The sequence below is a fragment of the Suricata suricatta genome, chromosome 16 (assembly GCF_006229205.1).
Source record: "Suricata suricatta isolate VVHF042 chromosome 16, meerkat_22Aug2017_6uvM2_HiC, whole genome shotgun sequence".
Taxonomy (NCBI): Eukaryota; Metazoa; Chordata; class Mammalia; order Carnivora; family Herpestidae; genus Suricata; species Suricata suricatta.
In genome coordinates, this window is record NC_043715.1 from 11,612,837 (window position 1) to 11,638,210 (window position 25,374).

General features: G+C 43.3%; 1 protein-coding gene across 4 annotated transcripts in view; it reads left to right on the forward strand.

Moving 5' to 3' along the window:
- Window positions 1-25,374, forward strand: part of WDR59 (WD repeat domain 59) — an 82,479-nt gene that overhangs the window by 49,768 nt on the left and 7,337 nt on the right. The window contains exons 15-26 of one of the 4 annotated variants that reach the window (XM_029925416.1): window positions 419-514; window positions 832-988; window positions 1,454-1,523; window positions 6,249-6,402; window positions 10,076-10,132; window positions 15,504-15,637; window positions 16,767-16,848; window positions 20,821-20,933; window positions 22,288-22,438; window positions 22,533-22,605; window positions 23,970-24,096; window positions 24,251-24,393. In XM_029925416.1, the coding sequence (XP_029781276.1) occupies window positions 419-514; window positions 832-988; window positions 1,454-1,523; window positions 6,249-6,402; window positions 10,076-10,132; window positions 15,504-15,637; window positions 16,767-16,848; window positions 20,821-20,933; window positions 22,288-22,438; window positions 22,533-22,605; window positions 23,970-24,096; window positions 24,251-24,393 (1,357 nt within the window). Of the gene's footprint in view, window positions 1-418; window positions 515-831; window positions 989-1,453; window positions 1,524-6,248; window positions 6,403-6,688; window positions 6,850-10,075; window positions 10,133-15,503; window positions 15,638-16,766; window positions 16,849-20,820; window positions 20,934-22,287; window positions 22,439-22,532; window positions 22,606-23,969; window positions 24,097-24,250; window positions 24,394-25,374 lie in introns of those variants that run through there. The other 3 variants (XM_029925417.1, XM_029925418.1, XM_029925419.1) reach the window with 3 other exon arrangements.

Genomic DNA, 25,374 nt, shown 5'->3' on the forward strand with positions numbered 1-25,374 from the left:
GTTTATGTCTCCAGCGTGTGCCCTTAAAATGTTAGGATTTATATTTTTAAAGAAGCAAAAAACAAAAAACCCCCAAACAGTGTAATTTCCACCAGATTGGAATCTGCTCCCCATGGCTTGTATTGAGTGTTACTTCGAAGGTACTAAGATTTTCCTGGGGGGAGAGGGGTCAAGCCAGGAGGACAGGACAGGGGGAGAATTCACAGTGGTGCGCACCCTGGCTGAGGAAAGGGCTTCTTGAAGAGGCCACGGAAACGCCCCTAGAGCAGGTGGGAAGTAGGTTGCTGCATCAGAAGCCTCAGGCACGGCCGGGCTGCGGTCTCCCCGCATCTTCACAGCTTCCCACTGCTTTGAAGAATAAAAGTGAATCAGGAGAAAGAAGGATGCTATTCTTGACTGTGTTTTGTGCCTTTTCTAGATCCTGAAAGACACTTCGCTGCAAAAAGTGAAGCGCAACCAGAGTTGTTTGGAGCCCTGCCTGCGCCAGCTTGTCTCCTGCCTCGAGTCTTTTGTGGTGGGATTCTTGTACTGACCTGTGCTTTGGTGTTTTGTTTCGTTTCTTCCTTCCCAAAGTAATGTATCCCTATTTTGTAAGTCAGCTTTAAGGGAACCTGTGGTTTTTAGTCTGTTAAATTTTTTAAAAATTTATTTATTTTGAGAGAGAGAGAGAGGGAGGGAGAGCCAGAGAATCCCAAGCAGACTCTGCATTCCGATGTGGGGCTTGAACTCCCAAACTGTGAGATCATGACCTGAGCTGAGACCAAGCTGTGTAGGACGCTTAACCTACTGAGCCACCCAGGCGCCCCTAGTCTGTTCATTTTTATATTTCAGAATCAAGAAGACAGCACTTCCAGCAACCCCTTTGCACTCCCAAACTCCGTCACTCCGCCCTTACCAACGTTTGCCCGGGTGACCACTGCCTATGGGTCATACCAGGATGCCAACATTCCCTTCCCTAGGACCTCGGGGGCCAGGTTCTGTGGAGCAGGTTGGTCTTTCTTTTGGTTCTCTGATTCTAGATTTTCAGAGTGAGAAGCTCAGAAAGTCCTGTGGTCTATAAAGAAACCTCAGAAAAATCAGAAAATTTTTCTTAGTTTTTGTTTCCTGGTAACTCAAAAGACTGCAATAGTGTTAAATGGTGTGATGCTGAATGGGCTTCTGTGGGCATATCCTGAAAATGGTCAACAGAATTGCGGTTTCAGTTTTTCTCATTCTGATGAGCATGAATTGGAGTCTTATTCAGATCCCTGATTCTCAACACAGGACAGGGCCCCTAGCAAAGAAATATAAAGTCCCTGAGAAGATTTTTTTCCACAGCACACACATCCCATCCTTGCTGGAGCCTACAGATTCTGACCTTTGTCCTATAGTCAGGACTGACCAGTGCTGCCTTAGGATTTCCCACATGCAACTCATTGACCTTGATGTGCACATGTGGTGTCTCCTTTGTCAGGGTATCTGGTGTATTTCACACGGCCTATGACGATGCATCGAGCAGTGTCTCCGACGGAACCGACTCCGAGGTGAGCCTGGGAGATGCAGATGTAAGCAATGTTCATTGAGCCATAAGTGGGCAGACGTCCGAGAAAGATCACTGCGTTGGTCTTGGGACAATGTGTGTTAGTTCTTCAGTAAATACCCATTAGAAGATTTATTTGAGAAAGATCAGGTTCATTAAATTGCCACTCAGCTGAGATTTGTACTGTCAGGTTACTACCAAGCCACTAGAAGCAGAAGTTTGATAAAAGCTGTTGTCAAAACAAGGCAAATTCTTTTTTTTAATGTGCTTTACCCCAATTGCTAAAGTATTATTACATCACATTAAATAACACGAGAAAAATAACAAAGATCATCTCTAGTTTCACAATACTAGTATGCCACTTCTCCCATTACCAAAACATGTTAAATTTTTATAAACTACATTCAGTGGTTGGGAAAACTCCAACAATATTGAAGTTTTAAATTAAGGTTTGAAAGCTCTTCTTTCCCGTGGGGAAAGTCTTTGTTAGCCATTTAACGTGCTTCCTGTCTGGTCTCCATTATTTTTCTGTGTGTCTGTTTTTTTGTTTGTTTTGTTTTTAAGAGGCAATTAAGGTAGCAAATGGGAATGTGGACTTCAGAGCCAAACCACTGGGTCCAAATCTTGACCCTGCTGTTCTGTGACCTTCGGCAAGTTATCTAAAGCATCCTTGAGTTTCCTCACCAGTAACTTGGGGATCACATGGCACCTACCTACTTTGGTTGCTGGGAAGATAAAATGAGATAGTCCCTGGGAAGCATTTAGAACACTGCCTGGCGTCTTGCTCTTGTGTTCCCTAGTACTACTGTTTGTTTGTTTTCACTGTTTTATTGAACTCTCGTTCACATAGTATATAGTTGACCATTTAAAGTATATAATTCAGTGGCTTGTTGTATATTCACAGATATGTGCAGCCATCACTACAGTCAATCCTAGAACATTTTTAATTACCCCCAAAAGAAACTGCATCCCCTAGGTGTCAACACTCCCATGTCCCCCTTTCTTTCAGTACTGGGCAAACACTAATCTACTTTCTGTCAGTAGTAAATGCCTATTCTAGGCATTTTATGGAAATAGAATCATATAATTATGTAGTCCTTTGTGACTGACTTCTTTCACTTAGTGTAATGTTTTCTTTTCTTTTTTTTTTTAAATGTTTATTTTTGAGATGAGAGAGAGAGAGACAGAGTGTGAGCAGGAGATGGCAGAGAGAGAGGGAGACACAGAATCTGAAACAGGCTGCAGGCTCTGAGCTGTCAGCACAGAGCCTGATGCAGGCCTCAAACTCATGAGCCATGAGATCATGACCTGAGCCGAAGTCAGATGCTCAACTGACTGAGCCACCCGGGCGCTACCCCTCACTTAGTGTCATGTTTTCTTCCTTCCTTCCTTCCTTCCTTCCTTCCTTCCTTCCTTCCTTCTTTCCTTCCTTCCTTCCTTCTTTAGTGTAATGTTTTTCAAGGCTCATGTATGTTGTTGCATGGTTGGTACTTTTTTTTTTTTTTTTAGCGAGCGAGAGAGAAAACATGTACAAGCAGAGGAGAGAGGCAGAGGGAGAGAGAGAGAGAGAGAGAATCTTAAGCAGACTTCCATGCTCAGCTCCGAGCCCAACAGGGGGCTCGATCTCACAAACCATGAGACCATGACCTGAGCTGAAATCAAGAGTCAGATGCTCAACTGATTGAGCCACCCAGATGCCCTAGTACTTCATTATTTTATTGCCAGATAAAATCCTATCATATTCATATGCACATTTTATTTATTTATTCATCAGTCTGTGGACATTTGGGTTATTTCCACTTTTGGGCTATTACATTTAGTGCTGCTATGAGCATTCGTATACAAGGTTTTGTGTGGACACAGATTTTCATTTTTCTCTGGCATATACATACCTATGAGCGGAATTGCTGTATCACATTACAAAGGTTTTTTTTTCCCCTTAATTAATAAACTTCATGTTTTAGAGCAGTGTTAAGTATGTAGCAAAATTGAGTGGAGGGTACAGAGAGTTCTCATCCTGTCCCCACACATGCACAACCTCCCCCATACCACTGTTGTTTTTTTTTTAACTTAAATATTATAAGGTATGTACAGTAGACTTCTGCTTTTGCAGTGGGGTGAATAGGATAACATGGAAGCCCTCCCACTGCAAACACCTGAATATATTGGACGAAATATAGTCAGCATACTTCCAGGAATCGAGTGCATGAGGAGGCACTACTGCCGTCCTCGGAGTCTGCCAATCTCTGCAGCCCCCCGGACAGACAGGCCTTGGCTGCACAGGCCTGGGGAGTTAAATGTCAGACACCCCGAACGTTACTTTGGGTTCCTTGTACGAAAGATTGAGCTAGAAAACCAGCACCTTCTCTCAAAGGGAAACAATAATATGTGTATCTGGACTTTGTATCATAGGGAAAAATGTTCCTATTAGCACGTTTTTCACACTAACAGTATTTTAGTGAGGTCTGATTTACAGTGCACAGATGTGAAGCGTGTACCTTAATAACCAACACTTAAACCAGGGTACAGAGCAGGAGTTTTCTGTCTTCACCCAGAGGAAACCAGCCTTCCAGCTTCCGTCCTTGGAGTTGCCGTTTTGCCTGTGCTTGAGCTCTGTCTGCATAGCCCATCGCGCCACGGAGGCCACATGTTTTGTGCCTCACCTGTTTTTGCTAACTTAATGTCTTTGAAATTGATCCACATCCATTGTATGAAAATAATACAATTTATTATCCTCCTCTTAAGGGATATTTGGATTATATCCATTTGGAAGCTATCATGAGTAGACCTACACACATAAGTCTTTTTATGGACATGTGTATTAATTTCTCTGCATAAGGGGCAGAATCCCTAGATCATAGATCAGGTGTATGTTTGATTTTTTTTTTTAGCATTGCAAAAATTCTGTCCCCAGTGGTTGTGTCATTTTACACTCTTACCAGCAGTGTTTCAGAATTATGGTGGCTCCACATTCTTGCCAAAATTTGATATTTTCAGTCTTTTCAACTTTAATCTTTGTGGTGGGTGTGGTATCTCATCGTGGGGATGCTAGTGACGTTGGGCAGCTTGTGTGTGCTCGTTGATATTTGGGTATATTCTTTTGTGATGTGCCTGTTCTAGTATTTTGCCCATTTCTTTAGAACTAGGTTTCTTATTATCTATTTGTGGTAGTTGTTTATTCTGGTTCTAAATTGTTTGCTGGAAATGCAGATAGTCTCTTAATCTGTGGTTTGTCTGCCTCTCTCCCTAATGATTTTTGATAAATATAAGTTTTTAATTTTGATAAAATCCAACCTATCACTTTAAAATTTTTATGTTTAGTGCTTTCATGTTCTAGAAAAAGAAATCGTGGCCTACCCCAAGGCTACAAAAATAGTCTTCTCTTTTCTAAGTTTATAGTTTTAGATTCCTTTTTTAAGGTCTGTAGTCAATTACAAATTAATTTTTTGTGTGTATGATGTGAGGTAGGGGTCAAAGTTTGCTTTTTTCTGTAGAAATATATAGTTACTGTTCCAGAACCACTTATGGAAGAATTTTGACTTTCCTCATTGAATTTGCATTGATTAAAAAAATTACCTTGATACTGTTGTTGAAAATCAATTGAATATGTTTGTGGGTCTATGTCTAGAGTCTACATTTTTCCTTTGCTCTGTTGGTTTCTCTTTATGCCAACACTATATTCATTTTTTTAAATTTTGTTTTTAATTTAAAAAAATTTACATCCAAGTTAGTTAGCATCTAGTGCAACAATGATTTCAGGAGTAGATTCCTTAATGCCCCTTACCCGTTTAGCCCATCCCCGCCCACAACTCCTCCAGTAACCGTCTGTTTGTTCTCCATATTTAAGAGTCTCTTATGTTTTTGTCTCTCTCTCTCTGTTTTTATATTATTTTTGCTTCCCTTCCCTTATGTTCATCTGTTTTGTATCTTAAAGTCCTCATATGGGTGAAGTCATATGGTACTTGTCTTTCTCTGACTGACTCATTTCACTTAGTGTGATGCCCTCTAGTTCCATCCACGTAGTTGTAAGCCAACACTATACTCTTAACGTAGTTTTTATATAGTAAGTCTTCCAATCTCCTAGGGTAAGCCCTCCAGTTTTATTACTCTTATTCAGGATTATGTTGTCTGTTGGCTAGGTCTTTTGCATTGCTGTAAAAATATGAAATGGCTAAGTGGTTTCTACAGAAAAAGTCTATTCATATTTTGATTGGAAATGTGTCAACTCTGTAGACCACTTTGGAGAAAACTGACATCTTGACAGTAAGAAGGAATATTCTGATCCATTCACATGATACTTCTCTGGTGTCTCCGCAATATTTTATATTTTCAATGCACATTTTTAAATTAAATTCGTTTCTAGGTATTCCATGCTATTGTAAATGAAGTTTTTAAAATACTTATTTCTAAATGTGTTTCTAATCTGTAGAAATACAGTAGATTTTTATAGATTGCCCTTGCATCTAAATTCACTTATTTGTTCTAATAGTTTGTAGATTCCTTTGAGTTTTCTCTGTATACATTCATAGAAGTATTCTCTGCTTTTGCAGACAAAGCGTTTTTCAGTTCTATAAGTTCTGTTTTGTTCTTTTTGTTGCGTTTCCTTTTTTCCCCCATTTTACTCATCTTTTCCCTTTAGTTTCATGACCAATACTGTGCTTAAAAGCAACAGTATTTAGAACTGAGGGAAGACCGAAGCCAGTGTGGATAATTCTGTTTTCGACTACAGGTCTCTGTCAGCCTTGTCTGCTTATCACACTGGCCTGATAGCGCCGATGAAGATCCGCACGGAGGCCCCCGGGAACCTTCGTTTGTACAGCGGGAGCCCTACTCGCAGTGAGAAAGAGCAGGTCTCCATCAGCTCCTTCTACTACAAGGAGCGGGTAAGCGGGAGAGGCATGGCCTCTGATTCTTGCTCCTTCTGGATTCTTGTTCTTGGTCTCCCCCCTGCTGTGCATAGCAGCTAAGTTAGTAATGCCCCTGTGGTCTTTAACTTTCAAAATTAGTTGGTTCAAGAGGGACCTTTGCTTCATTCGTTTCAGTTGGTTCTAACTACTGTGGATTATATGTGTGGAGGGATGGGTTGGTTCTTAGAATCTATAGTCTCTGCTCCCCATTTAACCCTATCCTTGTTACCCCCATTTATGAAGTTGATTCCCCTTCTTTCAGGTAGCATAATTTCGCTGCAGATCTTCCTTTGATTCTGATGTTTGTCAACAAATTAAGGGATGCTTCTGAAGGCCTGCGGTCTCCATATACTTAGAAGCTCACAGTGATGAGCAGTTTTTAAAGTGATCTCTTTCTCATAAAAAAAAAAGATGACACCTGTGACCAGCAAAAAATAAATAAATAAATAAATAAATGAAGTTGCTCTCTAAGAGTCTTATGCTTTTACTAAATCTACACTGAAATGCCCATCTGAATGGATCAGTTTATACAAAAATCACCTGTGCCTGTCCTGTGTTCCTGGGTTCTTAAGGAACTCATCATCCCTAATGTAGCTATTAAGCTGTCACAAGCAGAAGCCTTTGGTGACGACAGTGTAGAGGATGTTGGCAGAGCGTGGGAATGCTTCTCAGAACTCTCTCTGTGTTGTCAGATTGAGAGGCTGATTTAACTGGCTTTTAACGGACACGGTGTTTTAAACCGAGCTTCCACGAAGCTACTAACCTGCTTGGTCCTTAGGAATTCTTTGTTGTTGTCCCCGACTAATTGAGAAATGATGGACTGACTATGATTGAAATGTGTTTTTTAAAAAACTGAATTATTTTAAATAAAAACCCAATTTCCAGCATGTGTTAGAGGTGTCTTCACCTCTCTTGCAAGGTAGTGTCTAACCTTGGTTCACACTGATAGTTGTCCACCGCTGACTTGGTTTAGTCTTAGAGTTTGTATGTGACTGAAATAAGCGAGTGGCAGGAGCTGATGCTTGAGACAGGCCCGACCTTGGACACAACCACTCAGTTGAATAGGGACAGTGATATTTTTGTTGCCTTTCTGTAGTTCCCTTCACATCTCTGGTGGAACTGTGCCCCTCTGGCTGTCACTGACTGTCTTGGAACACATGTATCCTCACAAGTCTTTTACATTCAGAATTTTTTGGATCTTTCCCCTCTCTCCCCCCAAGCAAGCTAGCAGGCAGCTGGCTAGATGGTCAGAACTAAGGCATTTTATTGACATAATAGCCAAACAGTCCCATGGTTGGATAAATGGGGGAATTTTCTTGAGCATCAGGGCCCAGTTGAGGAGCTCTCTCAGTCACAGAGACAGTTAGTTCTCAGTCCTCCTTCGAATCATGTCATGTGCTTCTCGTGCGTAGGTTTGGATTGGGAAGGTAACTTTTGACTAGCGCTTTTGATCTGATAGCGTATGGCTAGTCAAAATAACTCTGTTTCCACGATGGGGCCTCTCCTAATGAAAAAGCATTTGTAAAGCCTTACAGCCATGTTTTTCACGGCCTGGCCTCTTTTACTATAAATACCATAATCAGAGAGGGACCGAAGGCACATAATTACCTTTTATCAGCTAGGGTCTGCTGGGGAGGAGGGGAGGACTGTGATACTTCACTCTGGGATGATCCTGGTGTCCAGCTTCTCCACAGAAAACAGGCTGTTATAGTCCCTTAGAATAACCTAGTATAACAGATAGTCTTTAAGTTTTGTTTGAGATAGTGACCACATAAAATGGGAGCAGACACTTTAGTTTTATTGGAAACTTTTGTGTTTCTGTATATGTGCAGAAAAGTTCACAAATCACTAGCACATAATTCAGTGAATTAACATCGCACAGGCCAAGAAATAGAACATGATGAGAACTCTAGAAGCCCTGGGGGAGGGAGACACATTTCAGTGGGTGACAGACAGATAGTAGTTATTAGGTGACATCTTATGAAATTACTGATATCTGACCATTTTTTAATCTCAAAAAAAAAAGTTTCACGTGGTTCAACCGTATAAGCAGTTAAATGAGTGAGTCATTTGTGATGAATGTGAAACAAATCCATCTCTCGTTAAACCTTGTTCATGTTCATCCCATTTACATGGGGCAGAGGACGGGGTGGGGGAGTCAGGGAAGTGAAATACGCAGTACGGCCGTGAAATCTTACTTAGGCCGTCTTCCTTCCTTTTAGAGGTCAATATGGTTTTATCCCTCAAGGAGTATTTTCTTATCCTCAGGTATCTTGTTTGACATGTCCAATAATACCACTTTTATTACTTTTGTTCTTGAAGTGATTCCCGATCACTAAATTTCTCTGTGCTTAAGTCTTTATTTTCAGCCCCAATTTTTCTCCTACATATTTTTATTCTTTTAGATCTCTACCCCTGAGATCTCTAAATGAGTAAGAATAAAGGAAAAGAATATGACTGTATTAAAATATAGCATTGAGGGAATTATGGAGTATTTTGGAGATTATAAGAATCTTTATGTAGCCTTTGGGTATTTTACTGTTTGTTTCTTTTGTTTTTGTGTGTTTTTAACCTGCCCTATTTAAGTCATATTATCATATTCACCCAAATGTTCTCCAGATGGAATTCCAGGGTTTGCTCCTAAATATTTAAAAATGTGAGAGACCTTAAAAAAAAAAAAAGAAAGAAAAAAGAAAAACCCCAGAAACAACTATCAAATTTCATAGGAAGTTAGAAAGCCCAGAGAGATGCTAACATTCATTTGGTAACTGGACCAACTATTAATAGTTGGTGAAATAGTATTTATTCCTGGGACAAATCAGAAGACCTAGACCTTGTCATAAACATTGGGCATTGACCTATAAACGTTTTTTACATTTTGCAACCTCCACCCATGCTTCAGTTTATGTTACTAAAATAGCTCTAGTGTATATAACTGAGGAGGTCTTAAAGTTAATAAAATAATTTCTGATTTCCCATAAACAGTGCTTTTCAGCCCCAGTTTCACACTGATGCTTATGTTGTTAGCAGGTACCCTCGGGAGGACAGCTTTTCAGCTTTGCTCCTTCTTTCCCTTCGCTTCTCACGGGTTCTCGCCTCCCCAAGGTGTCACGCTGAAAATAGTCTTGCAACCCCAAGGTCAAGGTTTCCAGTTTCTCCCATTGCCCCCACCCATCCCAACCGCACATCAGAAACAATTTGGTGTTGAGTCTACCAAGAAACTTCTTCCTTTTTAGGAATGAGAACCTTCTCGTACATACGTATGCTCTTGATGGGGAGAGTAGACCCCCTGCCCATTTCTCTGTTTGCACTACGATCTCCATCCTCACCAGAGTACTGCAGACCTTGGCCTTGCCAGAGCTGTGTTTACGCCAGCCTCCTTAATATCTTGAAATGTGTTTTGAACCTAAGGATTACGACATTGAAGCTGGGTTTGGAGTACAGTGGGTCTGGAGGGAGGTGAGGGAATCCAGATATTACTGTGATTAGGTTCAGATTTTTAGTCATTCAAACCTGATTTCACAGTATATTGTGGTACCTTTTAATCCATCAGATATGTGGGAAGCTTTCATTTTATTCTATATTTTTCCCTTTTAATTTTCTCGGTGTTTTTCTTCCCTCCTCCTGGGTGTAACGTTTTCACGCACAGATGTCTCCTCGCTCTGCCCGGCGACGTTGGTCCATACAAGCAATTAACGACTTCCCGGTACTGTGCGCTGTGCAAATGCTCTCCTTGACTAATCCTGTCTGCCCAAAGGCCCAAGAATAAAATGCCACCTGCCTGGCTTTGAGGAACCTGAATGACAGGCTGGCTGGTTTTCAGGACCAGCACCATAAATTTTTCACTCTTGGGAGTCAGGTGCCGAGGGCTTCCTCTTTGTTTCATCCAGTTTCAAGTGGGTGAACACAGATATCGTTAAGGATTGTGAATGGACTGCTTTGAAAATGAAGCCAAACACTGGGTTTCTTGGAAAGAACCCCATCTGTAAGCCTGTAGCTCACCTGATTTCATTTGTATAATTTCCTGGAGCTTTCAAAAGCCTACCTTTGGCATGGGGTGAAGCAGAGGAAGATATAAGAGGCTTCTGCCATTTTGTCTCTGTGTTTTTATTGTCTTGGTCTAGTTCAAAGAGGGAAGTGCTCACCTGCTTCATTGGCATGACGCATAAGCTAGTTTTTAATCCTTCGGGAACTTTCTGGAACAAATTTTTCCCTTACCATCAGAATTTTACGTTGCAATAAAACCTCTGCTGTGGACATCCGCTCTTCCTTTTCTTTCCTTCTTACTTATTCCTATTGGCCACCCCCCCTCTTCTGTCTTCCTCTCCCACCCCCTCCATGTTTCAGTCGTGCCAAGGTCGCCTCAGGCTGGGCAAGGCAGCCTTGGGGCTTTTGTGTAAATTTCACTGGGTCTACAAAATATTAGGGGAATAGTCCTCTAGCCTTTTCAGATCAAAACCAGTTGAAATCAGGAGCCCTGATTCGCAAGTGTCACTGCTGCCGGCAGCTTGCAGGCAGAGCCGGCAACGTGGCCACCTTTCCTCCACAAGCCTGTCCCAGCCAACCCAACTGCGGAATTGCCACTGATTTTCCAGAAGTCTCTGCTCCTGCTGCTATTGAAATAGGAACTCATTTTGACTCACTGCCCACTCTGCTAATTATGCATTGTTGGTGGGGTTGCTGCGAAGCAGTTGGTGGCTTATTCTTGGGCTGTTTTTACATTTAACCCATTTATTGGCATTGATGTTGCCTCCGGTTGTAGCAGTAACACTGGTGGTACAGTCGCAAGCTGGCTCTATTGGTTGTCATTCAGGCTATTTGCACCAATGCCTCCCCCTCCCCCCAGTCCTTTCCTCCCTGTCCTCTTTCCTATGATCCCATGAACGCCTTCTTGGTATGTTCAGAGGAGCATCCCGGTGCTCATCATGTGGTAATTGTCTGTCTCGTTTTGTCTCTTTTCCCTCAATCCCTGCTTATGAAGTCTGTGGGGAAGGGGGCATTTTCTACTGATGGGGCATTGAGAAGACCTAAGAGAAACGCAGGGCCCTTGGCCTCCCAGAGGTACCGATCCCTACTGCACAGAAAAGTATCCATATTTAAGCCCGTCAGAGTGGGACTGAGGCAGTGCAGGAGTTCAAGAAGCTTTTATGCCAAAGTGCCCTCCTTTCCCCTAGAAAGTTTGGCCAAATCTCAGCCTGCTGTGTCACTGTTTCTGTCTGTCATCACCTGACGGTTGCACAGACGAAAGATTCCTAAAATCGCCAGCAGGATAGAAGAGAAGAAGAACGCTTGGGGAGGAGTCGATGGGACATGAACCCTTTCTTGCTGCAGAAAAGTTGTCCATGCTTGTTAGGATGCAGCGAAGACCCGTGGCCCACATCTTATTTGAGACTTAGCGTGTCTTTATTTCCGTAGCCTTGTTATATTTGCACCCTCAGAAAGACTGGCCACTAGACTGGAGTACTGAGTGACCTCAGGAGCCTGAAGGGGAGGTAGTTCAGACCTAAAAACCACCAACCAATAAATAGGAAAAACAAAACTATTTTCTGACCCCTGACACATTTTGATAATGTTTTGCAGTTACTCCTTGCTGGATTCAGTGACTCAATAGCGCTGTCCCATAAATGCTCTACAGTTTGATTCTGGTGGCAGCTCTAGTGAGGGTAATCCAGTGGTGGCGAACCTCCTTCTGTTACAGGCTCAAAGGCAGCTTCGTGAGTTTCCACAAGACACTGTCTGTACATCAGAGAAACATCTAGAAGCATGGTGTCTCCAGAAGTGGACAAGGAAGTCCCAGGAAATACAGACTGTGATTTCCATAATTCAGTGAAGGATAATTGCAGCCAGTGGTCCGTTTTCTTCCAGTCCTTCTTGATGACTCGCATGGGTTTGTTTCTCCCAGTCCCTGTAACAGTGGACGGCAGATGGGCAGGGGCAAGTTCCAAAGCATCTCTTTGGACTCAGTTCTCTTTATGAATGTGCCTGCCCTTAACACATCCCGAAAGGAGACTAAACAGAGTGAGACTGAGGCTCTTGAGCCTGGCCTGAAATACAGCATCTGGGTCTGAGCCCGGTGTGCCCCACGTGAAGCCAGTGGCTTTGACCACCGCGAATCTCTGCCCGTGTTCACGCTGCTCTGGCTCAGCGGAACGTGCTCATGGTTCCTGGCAGAGAAGTGAAATGAGAAGTAATTGTAGAGGCTCGTGTGTCAGATAGGCCTCACTGCGATCAGATGTTGATCTCCTTACATGCAGAAATGATTCCATTTAAAAAAGGACTAAACTGTTTACATACTAACAGGAGCTTAGTCTTAGCACCCCGCCGCCCCGCCTTTTTAATCCAAAATCATGCACTAAAAACAAGTTAGTAGGTATGGGCTTAGCAGCCTGAGAGTCTATGTTCAAATCTCAGCTCCTAGTGGCCTCAAGTAGGACTCGCATCCTCATTTATGAGATGGAGGCAGCGCCTGCTCTTTCACAGAGCTGTGTGATGCCCACACCAGCAGAGCATGAACGGCCCAGAGCAGCAGCGGATGTTCATAGGAGATGGATCTTTAAATCCTAAGTCAGACATTCACACGCTTGGACTGTGTCAAGGACATCTCTCATTTCCCATATCCTGGCTCCCCCATAGCCATTTGGAGGTGAGGCTGTGGGAAAAATAGGTCAGTTGCTCATGATTTTCCCCATCCAGTATCCAGGTCCCTGTGCTCAAGTATTTTTGACATTCTAAAGTGATCACTTTCAAAAATAATTCAAGTCCGCTAGGAAAAACATGTTTAAATGAGCTAGTCTGTATGCAGAGGAACCACTTTTGGCACACAGACCTTAATATTTTGCTTTCATAAGGTTTAAAAAGGCAGGGAATTTTTTTTTCAGCATGGTCTGCAAGCTAGTAGGTCCCATGCCTCGCGAGGCCTCCTTTTATTCCCACTGTGCAGTTAAATGGCGCTACTATGAAGTGCTCAACTGTCCAAGTCCAAGTGCTACTCATTTTCTCTTTGTAATAAGGAGCCAGAGCTTCTGCCTGGAACCGTCCACCCAGCTCAGAAAACCAGTGAGATGGATCACATTCCATTCCAGGTGGAATCTTCTTACTGTAGATCTTTTCTTTTGTTTCTTTCCTGCTTTTTTAATCCAGTCCCCTAAGTCTCATCTGAGATGACCAATTAGGTGAGACCTACTCAGGTGTTGTTTCCAAGGATTTTTAAATTCCTGGAAACCTGGAAGAAAAAGTCACACCCCGCCCCCCCGCCCCTCCCCCCCGTTTCAGTTAACCACACTGTGCTGTTCCTGTCACTGCCCTGTAGATGTACACGAAATTACTCTACCTAAAACCTGTCACATCAAAGTATCTCATGCATGTGACGTCCTCCGTCTTGTGTCAGCTAACACTGCCTGGCTCCAGCCCGTTCTGACAGGTTGTTGGCTCTCTAGCACATTCTCCCCTTACTTGCATCCATGTGAGATTATTTGTGGCTAGAAGACTAGTATTTTCATGAGTATATATATAATTCTTTAGAAAATAACCAGGACTAGTAGAGAGCCATGCAGTAATCAATGAGGCTTTCTCTTGTATGATAAAGAATACATAGTAACTAAATTACTTCTTAAGATCAAATGGGTTATGGTTCCAAATTGATAATGTAGCATATGTATTTATCAATTATAATAAATAATATAGAGACTTCAGCTAAACTCCCATTTACCTGCCATGAACCAAATCCAGGTGTCCTGAATCTAGTAGGTTCCATACACATACTGAGCCGATAGGAAGTTACATGCATTGGGCACCTTTGGGGATAAGATGGGACATCACTGGTCAGAAGCGACTAAATGCAGACCATGACTAATGAATGGAAGAGTGATTGTATAAAAATCACTTGTGGAAAATGAATTATTTGTGAATAATCTAAGTAGTGAGCTAATCTAAATTCCTGAGGGCTATATGGTCATAATCATTGCAGACTTTTTAGTTGCATGTTTTCAGTTTGCACTTTCACCTTTTCATTGTGCCCTTATTAAACTTGCAAGAGCGGACAAGGGCTCCTCCCGAGACAGTTACCAGTGAGCACAGTGACATGAGACAGAATTCACAGCCAGTGAGTGGCTCACCCAGGGTCACGACGAGCCAGCACATGCTGTAATAAGACCACACACCTTGGTTTTCTGACTCAAGTTTGCAGGTCCTTTCACTAGCAACTTTGTTCATTAATAAGTATGTCACTTCCCCCTGAGTTGAGTCACTCTAGTGGCCCCCTTTTTAAATTTCCAGCAGTAAAATAAAATATTTCTCTCTTGGCTGGATGTCAGTTTGAATATACCAGATGGGGTTACACTGATAATTCTTCCTTTTCAGGACGTTTCTCATTTCCCACATTCAGGCTCCTTTGTAGGCGAGGCTCCAGGGAAATGGGACAGTTGGTCATGATCTTCCACATCCATTACCCAGGTCCCTCTGCTCAGCTATTTTTGACCTTCTAAAATCACTTTTAGAAGTAATTCAAGTCTGCTAGGAAAAACCTGGTAATCCTCCTGAGCTGCTAAGTTTCTCTGTCTGCCTGCTACAGATTAAGGTTTGCAGAGCCCACACTGCTGTGTGTGAATTAAATCCTCAACAAATCCTGTTAAAGCTGTCTGAGAAGAAAGCCTTTGGTTAGTTTCAAGCAAGAACTGTGAAGCTAAGGCTGATCCCAACCTTGAAAGTTGCTCTTCCCCCACATTTTTGTGGTCTTTACTAACTTATTTACCTGTTGTTCTTTTCTCTCCCTCTTCCTCTTCTTCCTCTTCCTCTTCCTCTCCCTCTCCCTCTCTAGATTCAAGGGGTCTGTCTTTGGGCACCTGCAGAATGTATGTAGCATTGCAGTAGGGTGCTTATTTTCCTGTTAGGATTTTGGACCAAGAGCTCAATGCCCTTTGCCATCCTTTTACTTCCTACAGATGCTGATTCATGTAATTGTGGGCATGATGTAATTCAGGGTCTCTGCAAATAACCAATGACCCAACTCTGATGTGCTCTGCAGCCGTAGGTTTCCATTCATTCAAGTTCCTCTAGTTATATCTCGTCATCTCCCCCAGAAATCCAGGAGATGGAAAAGCAAGCGTGAGGGCTCGGACTCCGGCAATCGACCCATCAAGGCTGCTGGGAAGGTTATCATCCAGGACACTGCATGCCTTCTTCCTGTCCACAAGTCACTGGGAGAACTGTACATGTAAGTGTGCCCTGCTTATCGTCATAATCAAAGTTGTGTTTGTTTGCTGGATTTTAAGTGTGGGAACCCTTTCTTCAAAAGCAGTTTTAGAAGACCAGTGTACAAGCTTTCTATTGCTGCATAACAAAGTACCAGAAACTTAGTGGCTTAAAACAACATATATTTATTTGTTTCCATTTTCATGGGACAGGAGTCTGGGCATAGCCTAGCTCGGTCCTTGCTCAGATCTCACCAGACTAAAATCATGGAAGGGGCCAGGTGGTGGTCTTATCCGATGCTCAGAGTCCTCGTCCAAGCTCATTTAGGTGCTTAGCAGAATTTAGTTCCTTGAAGTCATAGAACTTGATGATTTTCATCTTCTCTGAGACCAGTAAAAGTGCTTCTCTGACGCTTCACCTTCTTTCTAAGGTCTTGCCTGATTAGGTCAGGCCCACCTAAGATCATCTCCCTCTTGACAAATTCAAAGTGGACTGATGAATAACATAATCTTGGATATGCTAGCCCATAAATATTCACTGATATCACCCACAATTAAAGGCAGAGAGTAAGATGTGTAGAGCAAGGGGCCAAAATCTTAAGAATAGCCTCAGAATTCTGCTTTCTGTGCCAGTATGTAAAACAGTTAAAAGCAGAGCCATTTTGGTTTAAGGGAGTTGGGAGGCTAGTGGCAGGCATTACAGAGACTGGCCTGTGGCCTCCCTTTTTCTTGAACTTGAACACATAACTTTTTGTTAAAAGTGCTTATTTTGTAACATGTACACAGCACACTGCTCTTTGTGGTAGAAACTGCAGTGTTATACTTATTTAAATCCATTTTTATTCAATCCTCACACCTGGGAAAATCCACAGAAAAGCTGGTTGCCAAATTGACATTTGAGGCTGGCCTCCTGTCCTGCTTTAAAGAGGTGAACAATTCCACCTTCCCCAGGCATGAGCCCACAACCTCCTATGAGCTGTGGGTAAGCTTTTTCTCCATATCCTGTAGCAAGTGAGAAGCTTAAGGCCAACTTGGAAAAGACATTTTGGGTGACAACTAAAGAGGCAGCCTTTAGTCCATCTGTTAGGCCAGGGGTAATTGGTTTAGGAAGTTAGACTAGAAAAAAAACTTCAATTTTTTAAAAAATTTCAGATTGAATGTGAATGATATTCAAGAAACGTGTCAGAAGAATGCCACTTCTGCCCTGCTCGTGGGAAGGAAAGACCTCGTCCAGGTACTTACTGTGCGTCCCTTCTGACGGCGATCCGGATTCTCTCTTTTGAGCAGGCTGTTGTCACTGGACGGTTGTGGGTTGGTGGCATTGCCAGCAGGGCCTCCTATTTTGCAATTCCTCTCCCATTTTCTTTGACCGGCGTCAGGGCAAGAACAGCTTTCCAAATCCCGTGGGTATTTTTCTCTTTAGTGCTTAATTGAGAAGATTCTACAGCTCACAGACTGAGAATGTTTTATTACATTTCGTTTCTGCTCGGGTACCATGGTGATTGTCATGCCCCAAATGTGGGTGTCTGTGCCTTTGCCATTTGCACCCTCAATTCTGTATTGTTGGGGTTTTTATACTTTAAATAATGCTTTGTTTCATAAAAAGTTTACCAGAGCATTCCTTTAGGTGGAAACATATTCCTTTTTAAAATATGATGTAAATTAAATATGATGTCAGCTAGCAAAAATGTGAACTTCCTTCATCCTAGCAGGAACACATCAGTATGTTGAAGTGAGCTGCTCCTGTTTTGTTTGTTTTTTTTTTTTTTGAGCTGCTCCTGTTTTTTAAATAGTTTTATCAAGATATAGTCCATATATCATGTGGTTCACTCATTTAAAATGTCCATTCAATGGCTTTTAGTATACTCACAGGTTTGCAGCCGTGGTCACAGCAGTTTTAGAACACTGCCATGGGGCACCTGGTGGCTCAGTCAATTAAGCATTCAACTTCAGCTCGGGTCAAGATCTCATGGTTTCATGAGTTCAAGCTCCATATCCGTCTCTTGCTGTCAGCACAGAGCCCACTTCGGATCCTCTGTCCTTCTCTCTTTGCCCCTCCCCCGCTCTCTCTTTCAAAAATAAACAAACATTAAAAAAAAATGGGGGGAAAAGAAAGAACTAGAACACTTATACCATCCGGCTTGGCTGTCTCCTGTCAGGCCCCTCTTCCCCACCCAGGTGCGGACAACCGCCGGTCCACTCTCCACCTCTCCTGTGCTCTTTATTCTGTAGTGTGGGCATGCGATTGGGCAGTGGAAGCCCCCTCACCTCAGTTTTTCCCTCAGCTTTCCCGGTGGCCCAGAGCCAAGGCCTTCCTGTGATTTTTATCTGATTAAAAAATCCTTAAGATTTTCTTTTGTCTTCTCATAAACACTGTCAGATCTCCATCCAAAACCCTTGAAGGTGAGGTTGAGGGTCCTAGATTGACTCTGCTTCTCTAAGGACTCAGCCACCTCAGGGTCTGTGTGCATTAAGAAGGCAAAACAAAGTAGTAGAAACGGTGCGGAATTTATCCCGGAGGCGAAGGTCCAACTCCGCTCCCTCGAGATATTGCCCTGGGCAGAGTATTTCGGACTCGCTCAGCATCTGTGTGTCTTTGTACAGTGAAAACTGGAAGGTTAATGACCGCGTAGGATTGGTGAGCTTTGCAGACGCAGTCCGAAGACAGACCCACGGTTCGTGTTCTGAGAAATCATTCTCCACGGGAAAGTTACTTCCTAAGGTGTTTTTGTTTTGTTTTATTTTGTTAACGTTTTCAGCATTTTTCTGTGAGAGTGGATTTGGAAGGCCAGACTATTCTGAGTGCACTTGAAAGTCCATTCCCTTGGGTTCAGACAGACCCGGGTTTAAACATAGGTTCTCACTTTTTTGCAGTGTGATTTGGCCCAGCCACCTAATCTTTCTGAGCCTCACTTTTCTTGACTCTGAAGTAATCCTGAGTCCAGTCCCAGCAAGAATGAAGTAAGGTCATATACGTAAAACTCCCACACCTATGTATGCTAGATGGCAAGTATCTAATGTATGGGATGGTCACTGCTCTGTCTCGCAATGATCGCCTTCATCGGTGACATGCTACTTGTAATGGGATGGAAGTGGCATCAGGGTGAATGCTTGAAGGATGGCTTTTGTTCTTTTTTATGCACATGATGATGATGTGTCTATTTTTTTGCAAAGAGTTGCAGGAATCAACCCAAGTGTCCCATAGTCCTGTTGAAGCTGTGTAGGAAATATGTATGAAAAATGAGGCAGTAACATGCCCAAATGGTCAGAGTAGTAACCATTCCGTCCGACCCCAAGAAAGACGTTAACTTCTCTCAGCAACTGTCCTCGGTCACAGAGATGAAAGCGAACCTCAGGTTTCTAGTCTCTTTTTTTTTAATGTTTATTTTTGAGAGAGAGAGAGCGAGCGAGCATGTGCTGACAGCAGTGAGCTGGGTGCAGGGCTCGAACTCATGAACTCTGAGATCATGACCTGAGCCAAGTCAGATGCTCAACCAACTGAGCCACCCAGGCACCCTCAAGTTTCTTGTCTGAATCAGTACTTGTGTTTGTTAAGTACACTGGTGCCACTTACTTAATTAATTAATGTAATTATTTATTTATTTGAAAACATTTAGATTTAGGTTTGTCCAGCTGGACTCAGTTTAGATGACCCCAGTTGTGTGGGCAACATTGAAAGCAGCCTAGTCAGCAGCCAGTTAGCCAGCTGAATGCATGCTTTCTTTTCTGCACCGGGCCTACTCAGAGTATTGACTTTGGCCACGGCAGTGTCCAGTGTCGTAGAGCTTCTTCACAGCCTGTTTGATCTGGTGCTTGTTGGCCTTGACATCCGCAATGAACACAGCTGTGTTGTCTCCTGCTTTCTTCCTGGCTGACTATGGCATAGTGCTCAAGCTGGTGTCTCCTGGGGACGCTTTTACGAGGCTATTAGGGCTGCCTTTGGAGACACAGTGTCTTGGGCCATCAGAATGTAGATGACGTGTGGATCTTCTTTTTATGACTATAGATGCCTTTCAGCACTGCTTTCTTGGCCTTCAAAGCCTTTGGCTTTGGGAAGGGCAGGGCCTTCCTTCACCTTTGGCACCATCTTCATGAAAGGGGTAATTTAATTGCTTTATTACATATCTGATGTATTTCTCTATCTCTTTCAGTGTTTTTGTTTGTTTAATCTTTTTTTTCTTATAGATCCTTTGATTAAAGTCTAAATTTCCTTCCTTTCAGGTTTCTCACAGAGTCTAGTACAGTGTTTTCCAGTCAGTGGTTATGCAATAATGTATTGCTATTATTAAAGATTTCCCAAAAGTGGCATTTCCTTTTTTGAAGGTTTGTAAGGAGGGAGGCTCTTAATATTAAGCGTGTGCAAAATCTTGGATTTAATAGACACTTCAATGAATATTTGTTTCAGCTTGATGACCCCAAGCCCTGTGAGATTTCAGGTTTGGAGATGTTCCTCAGATTTGATGTCAACAAAAAGAAAACCAAATCTATTTTGTCCTGGCCTAGTTTTCTTTAGCTTTGTGAGTACACTGAAACTTTTGTAATGAAAGCAACACAGTTTTCCATTATTTGGGCAAAGGACAGACCTGCAGTGTGAGATAGAATTCTTTTTTTCCCCCTGCCTGTTCACTGATGAAGCAGCAGCAGAAGTCACATGAGTTAGTGGTTAAATAGACTATTTATATTGAAGTTAATGCACGGGGTCATTCCTCTGAAGTTTACATAATGGAAGTGTTTTTCACATTTATTTGTTTATTTTTGAGAGAGAGAGCATGTGCACGTGCAGGTGCACGAGTTGGTGGGGCGGGGGCGGCAGAGAGCAAGGGAGACAGCATCCCAAGCAGGCTCCAAGCTGGCAGCGCTGAGCCCCATGTGGGGCCCAAACTCACAAACACTCGGGAACACTCACAAACTGTGAGATCAAGAAAGACCTGAGCCGAAATCAAGTGTCTGACACTTAACCGCCTGGGCCACCCAGGTGCTCCTGCTTAATAGACGTTTTTAAGACCAGTGTTTCTTGAGCAGTACAGTCCCCTGAGCATCTTGTTAAAATGCAAATTTCGAGTCAGTATGTCTGGAATGGGGCCTGATATTGCCAATTTTTTCTGCCCTCAGAGCAGCAAGGCTTTGGGAGGGATGGAGTTCTTTCATGCTTCCTTATCCTGTCTTCTCCATTCTGACTTTGAACGTTTCTCTTTGATCTGTCCAGGTTTGGTCGCTGGCTACAGTCGCTACAGATCTTTGCCTTGGCCCGAAGTCTGACCCAGATTTGGAAACGCCCTGGGCTCGACATCCATTCGGGCGACAGCTGCTGGAGTCCTTGTAGGTTTAGAGAGCTAAAAGGGAGGAAAACGAGTGATGTAAATTTTAGGTCTGTAAACACTTCCTGTATCACCATCGAAGAGGTCTGAGGAACAGGAGGAAGAAGTGAGATCTTTCCCGTTAGTGCAATAATAATTTCTGTGAAGAACCAGCTTCTTACAACAGAAGGAACTATACAGTTCTTGTCATTTACAACAAAGCTTTGAGACTCTTGTGTCCTATAGAGATTTGTGCTTTAGCCTATAAGTAACATCAGTCTGAACACAGGAGTTTGAACTCTTGAGATGGTAAATACCTTGGGTGCTGTAGAGTTTTGCCCCCAAGAGAAGATTCTCTAATTCCACATTGGCTTACCCATTTTCCAAGGGCAATGATGTTTTTACCCTATTAGGCAGTTTATGGAAACACTGAGTCTGCGTTTGGTTTGATGCACTGGGATGTGGCAGGCTGGAAGTACAATGTGCAAAATAATTTACCAGATAAAACCACTTAAACATTCAGAACAGTGAGGCTCTGGTTGGATAGAAAGAGAAGCTCTAATTCCTCAGCTGGAGGATTTCTGTACTTATTTGTTGAGGCCAGACCTGAGACCTGTGCTCAAGCCTCACTTGCCTCATGGTCATGCAGGGATGATGACAGCTGTTCCGTCCACGTCACATAAGACTCACATACGATCGTGTAGAAACATTAAGAAACGTTACACATTACTTGGTAGGAAAGGATCAGTATCATCCCATCACAAAGGCCAAGTCACTCAGATCCCTACCTCACATCCTAGCATAGTGGTCCTCAACGGAACAAAGAGGATGTGAGTACCTAAAAGGTAAAAATATTCCTTGTTCTTCTTATTCAATAGCTCACATTCATAATTCCACCTTCGAGTCTGTTGGCAGCTCGCCACATGGTGGTGATGGTACGATGTTCTGAGCACCCTCATGCAGCTTTAGGTTCCATGAGTGAAGGGTGTGGAAGACCCCCAGAAAGCAGTGGGAGTCTTATTGGAGTTAGGGAGACCAAGAGCACATGCATGGCCTCATTCAGATATTAGTTTAGTCTGCTTAGTCCTTGGAGAAGCTACATTCAAGTCTGAGCCATGCCTGGATGCCAACCAGAAACTTTCATATGGGTTACCGGGGTCATTTGTAATACTCGGATACATTATTTTCCAAAACAAATGTAGCCAGACTCTGATCAAGCATAAGAGTCTGTAGAAAACCCTGGTTCCTGACAGGGGTTTGTGAGGCAGAATTAAGAATTTTCCCTTTCACTCCAGTGGCCACAACCTGCCATAGACTGTAACAATCACCCTTCCTCCGTCTCCTCTCTTGACTTTTTTCCTATCATCTTCCTCCAGGTTGGCTCATTACTGCCGACTCCGGGACGTCCAGACACTGGCCATGCTGTGCAGCGTGTTTGAAGCCCAGTCTCGGCCCCAGGGAATACCAAACCCCTTTGGACCCTTTCCCAGCCGGCCCTCTAACCTCGTGGTGTCCCACAGCCGATATGTAAGCTTGCGGTCTTCTGCTCTGTGTCTGACTTCTCCAAGAGGGAAGCATTCACAGGGCAGCGGGGCTGACGCCGCGCCTGTCTGTCCTTCAGCCCAGCTTTACTTCCTCGGGCTCCTGCTCAAGCATGTCAGACCCAGGGCTCAACACTGGCGGCTGGAACATAGGTTGGTATGGTGCTGACTTGGCCGTGTTGGATTTCTGGTGCTCTGAAAGCCATGTGTGTTGTTAGTGTGTAAACTTTGGTTGATAGATATGTTCCACGTTTTCCTTGTTTCTCATCTCTCTTCAGATTTCCTATGTTGGGGATGCCGTAGTCAGCAAGGCCTGGGCTTTTGTGTTTGAACAGGCCAGTTTCTGGTGTGGCTGTGTGCCTTGCTGGGTTGCTTTCCAACTTAAAACTTTGAGAAACTGATGGTGGGACTTCTCTGTGCTCATGCCATAAACCCAGCCCTCATCCTCTCTCCTTCATGTCCCCCACCCCCCTGGCCTGCCCCAGTCATCTGCCACTTCTTGTTGCCTGTGTCTTCCCACACCCCACTTTCAATACGGAGAAATAAAGATGAGACTGATTCTGCATGCCCATAAAGGCCTATTTAATGGATAAGTATATTTGTGGTTTCCAGATTTTTGCAATCTCTTTTTATTTATTTATGTATTTATTTATTTTAGTTTAGTTTTGAGACAGAGAAAAGCAGAGCACAAGTGGAGAAGGAGCAGAGAGAGACGGAGACACAGAATCTGAAGCAGGCTGCAGGCTCCCAGACTCTGAGCTATCAGCTCAGAACCTGATGCAGGGCTTGAACCCACAAACTGTGAGATCACGACTTGAGCAGAAGTCAGATGCTCAACCAGCTTACCCACCCAGGCTCCCCTGAAATTTCTTTTTAAAAATCATCTTAATTTTCTTGAGGGTGCCTGGGTGGCTTGGTCGATTAAGCACCTGACTCTTGATCTCAGCTCTGGTCTTGATCTCAGCTCAGGTCTTGATCTCAGGGTTGTGAGTTCAAGCCCTGCACTGGGCTCCATGCTGGGCATGAAGCCTATTTAAATAAATAAATAAATAAAATTATCTTGATTTTCTAGATTATAAAAAGTAATGCATGCCCAGTGAAGGAAAACAAAAAGTATTAGAGAAGAAAATAATCATCCGTGAACTTCCACCTAGAAATGTCTGTTCACATTCCAGAATGTTTTTTCCCAATCTGTGTCTGTGTGTGTCTGTTTTTAATTGGATCATGAGCATTTTCTCATGTCATTTAAGTCTTTATGAGTGATGACTGCTTTATCCAGGTTCCCTGTCACTGTGCCATAGTTTGGTGCTTGACCATTATGTGTGTACTCAATTACCAGGTTACCTGAACAGCAAATACCTAGACAGAAAGGGAAGGCTGAGAAGGAGTTCTGTTCAGTTATATTTCTCAGCATCTTCCAGGAACTAAATTGGATGCGCTCTGCATTATGAGGGTTTTCACGTACTTTCTATGCCTTCTCTGATTTCCCTTTTTCCTTCCCATTTGATTTTCTTCAGCGGGAAGGGAAGTAGAACATGCGTCTTCACCTTGGGGAGAGTCTTCTCCAGAAGAAATCCGCTTTGGGAGTCTCACCTACAGTGATCCTCGTGAGCGAGAACGTGACCAGCACGATAAAAATAAAAGGTAACGACCTTCCTGGGTGAGAGCTGCAATTTCATAACGCTTAGATTCTCTAAAATTAGGACTCTTGCTTTAAGGAAGGCATATTGAGTTCATTTGGTACCGAGGTTGTTTTTACTTAAAGGAACTGACAGGAAATCTCTTGAGTTTTATCCAGGCTTCTGGACCCTGCCAATACGCAGCGATTTGATGACTTTAAGAAGTGCTATGGAGAAATCCTCTACCGCTGGGGGCTGAGGGAGAAACGAGCTGAGGTGCTGAAGTTTGTCTCCTGTCCTCCTGACCCTCACAAAGGGGTCGGTGAGTGTGATTTTCTTGCTTTCCCTATTTGAAAGGTCCCATAATTTAATTTGTCTGTAATGTAAGACGTGAAGTGTTTTAGCTTCTCACTTACAAGCAGACATTTCTGAAGCATTTTGAGTCTATTCTAACCTTCTGAATAGAGTAAATTTCTATTCTAAATAGAAGTAGTTCTGTATGCAGGGCTCACGTACTGATTTGAAGGAGAGGTACTTATTCATATATTCCCTTATTACGTATCGAGCTCCTGTTAGGCACAGTGTTAGCACATTCCTTCCCCTCGTGAAATGCACAGACTAGCGCGGAGAAAAATTAAAGTTCTAAGTGTGATCAGTGTTTGTGAGCAGACAAAAGGGACGTTGCTGCAGGGAGGGAGAATTTTAGGTGATGTGTTGCAGAGGATTGGGAAGGCCTTTCTGAGGGGCTGAGGTGTGAGGGGCGAGAAGGGGCCATCTGTGCAGAGAGCAACAGACATTAAACAAGTGAAGGAAGATGGGGGCCAGAACACAGTGAGCGGGAGGAGAGGAACCAGATCAGATCTTAGGATCGTTAGGGACTTGTAAGTCACAGGGCAGCACTGGGCTTGTGTTCTGAGTCTAGTGGTAAGCTTCCAAAGTATTAAGAGGTAAGTGATATGCTCTGGTTTCTATTTTAAGAGAATCACTGGCTGTTGTATGAAGAAAGGAGAGCAGGGGCACCCGGGTGGCTCAGTTGGTTGGGTGTCCGACTTCGGCTCAAGTCATGCTCTCACGGCTCATGAGTTCGAGCCCCGCGTTGGGCTCTGTGCTGAGAGCTCAGAGCCTGGAGCCCGCTTCGGATTCCGTGTCTCCCTCTCTCTCTGCCTGTCCCCAGCTCATGCTCTGTCTCTCTGTCTCTCTCTCTCTGTCTCTGTCTCTGTCTCTCTATCTGTCTCTCTCTCTCTCCTTCAAAAATAAGTAAACATTAAAAAAATTTTTTTAAAAAGAAAGGATTGGAGGAGGG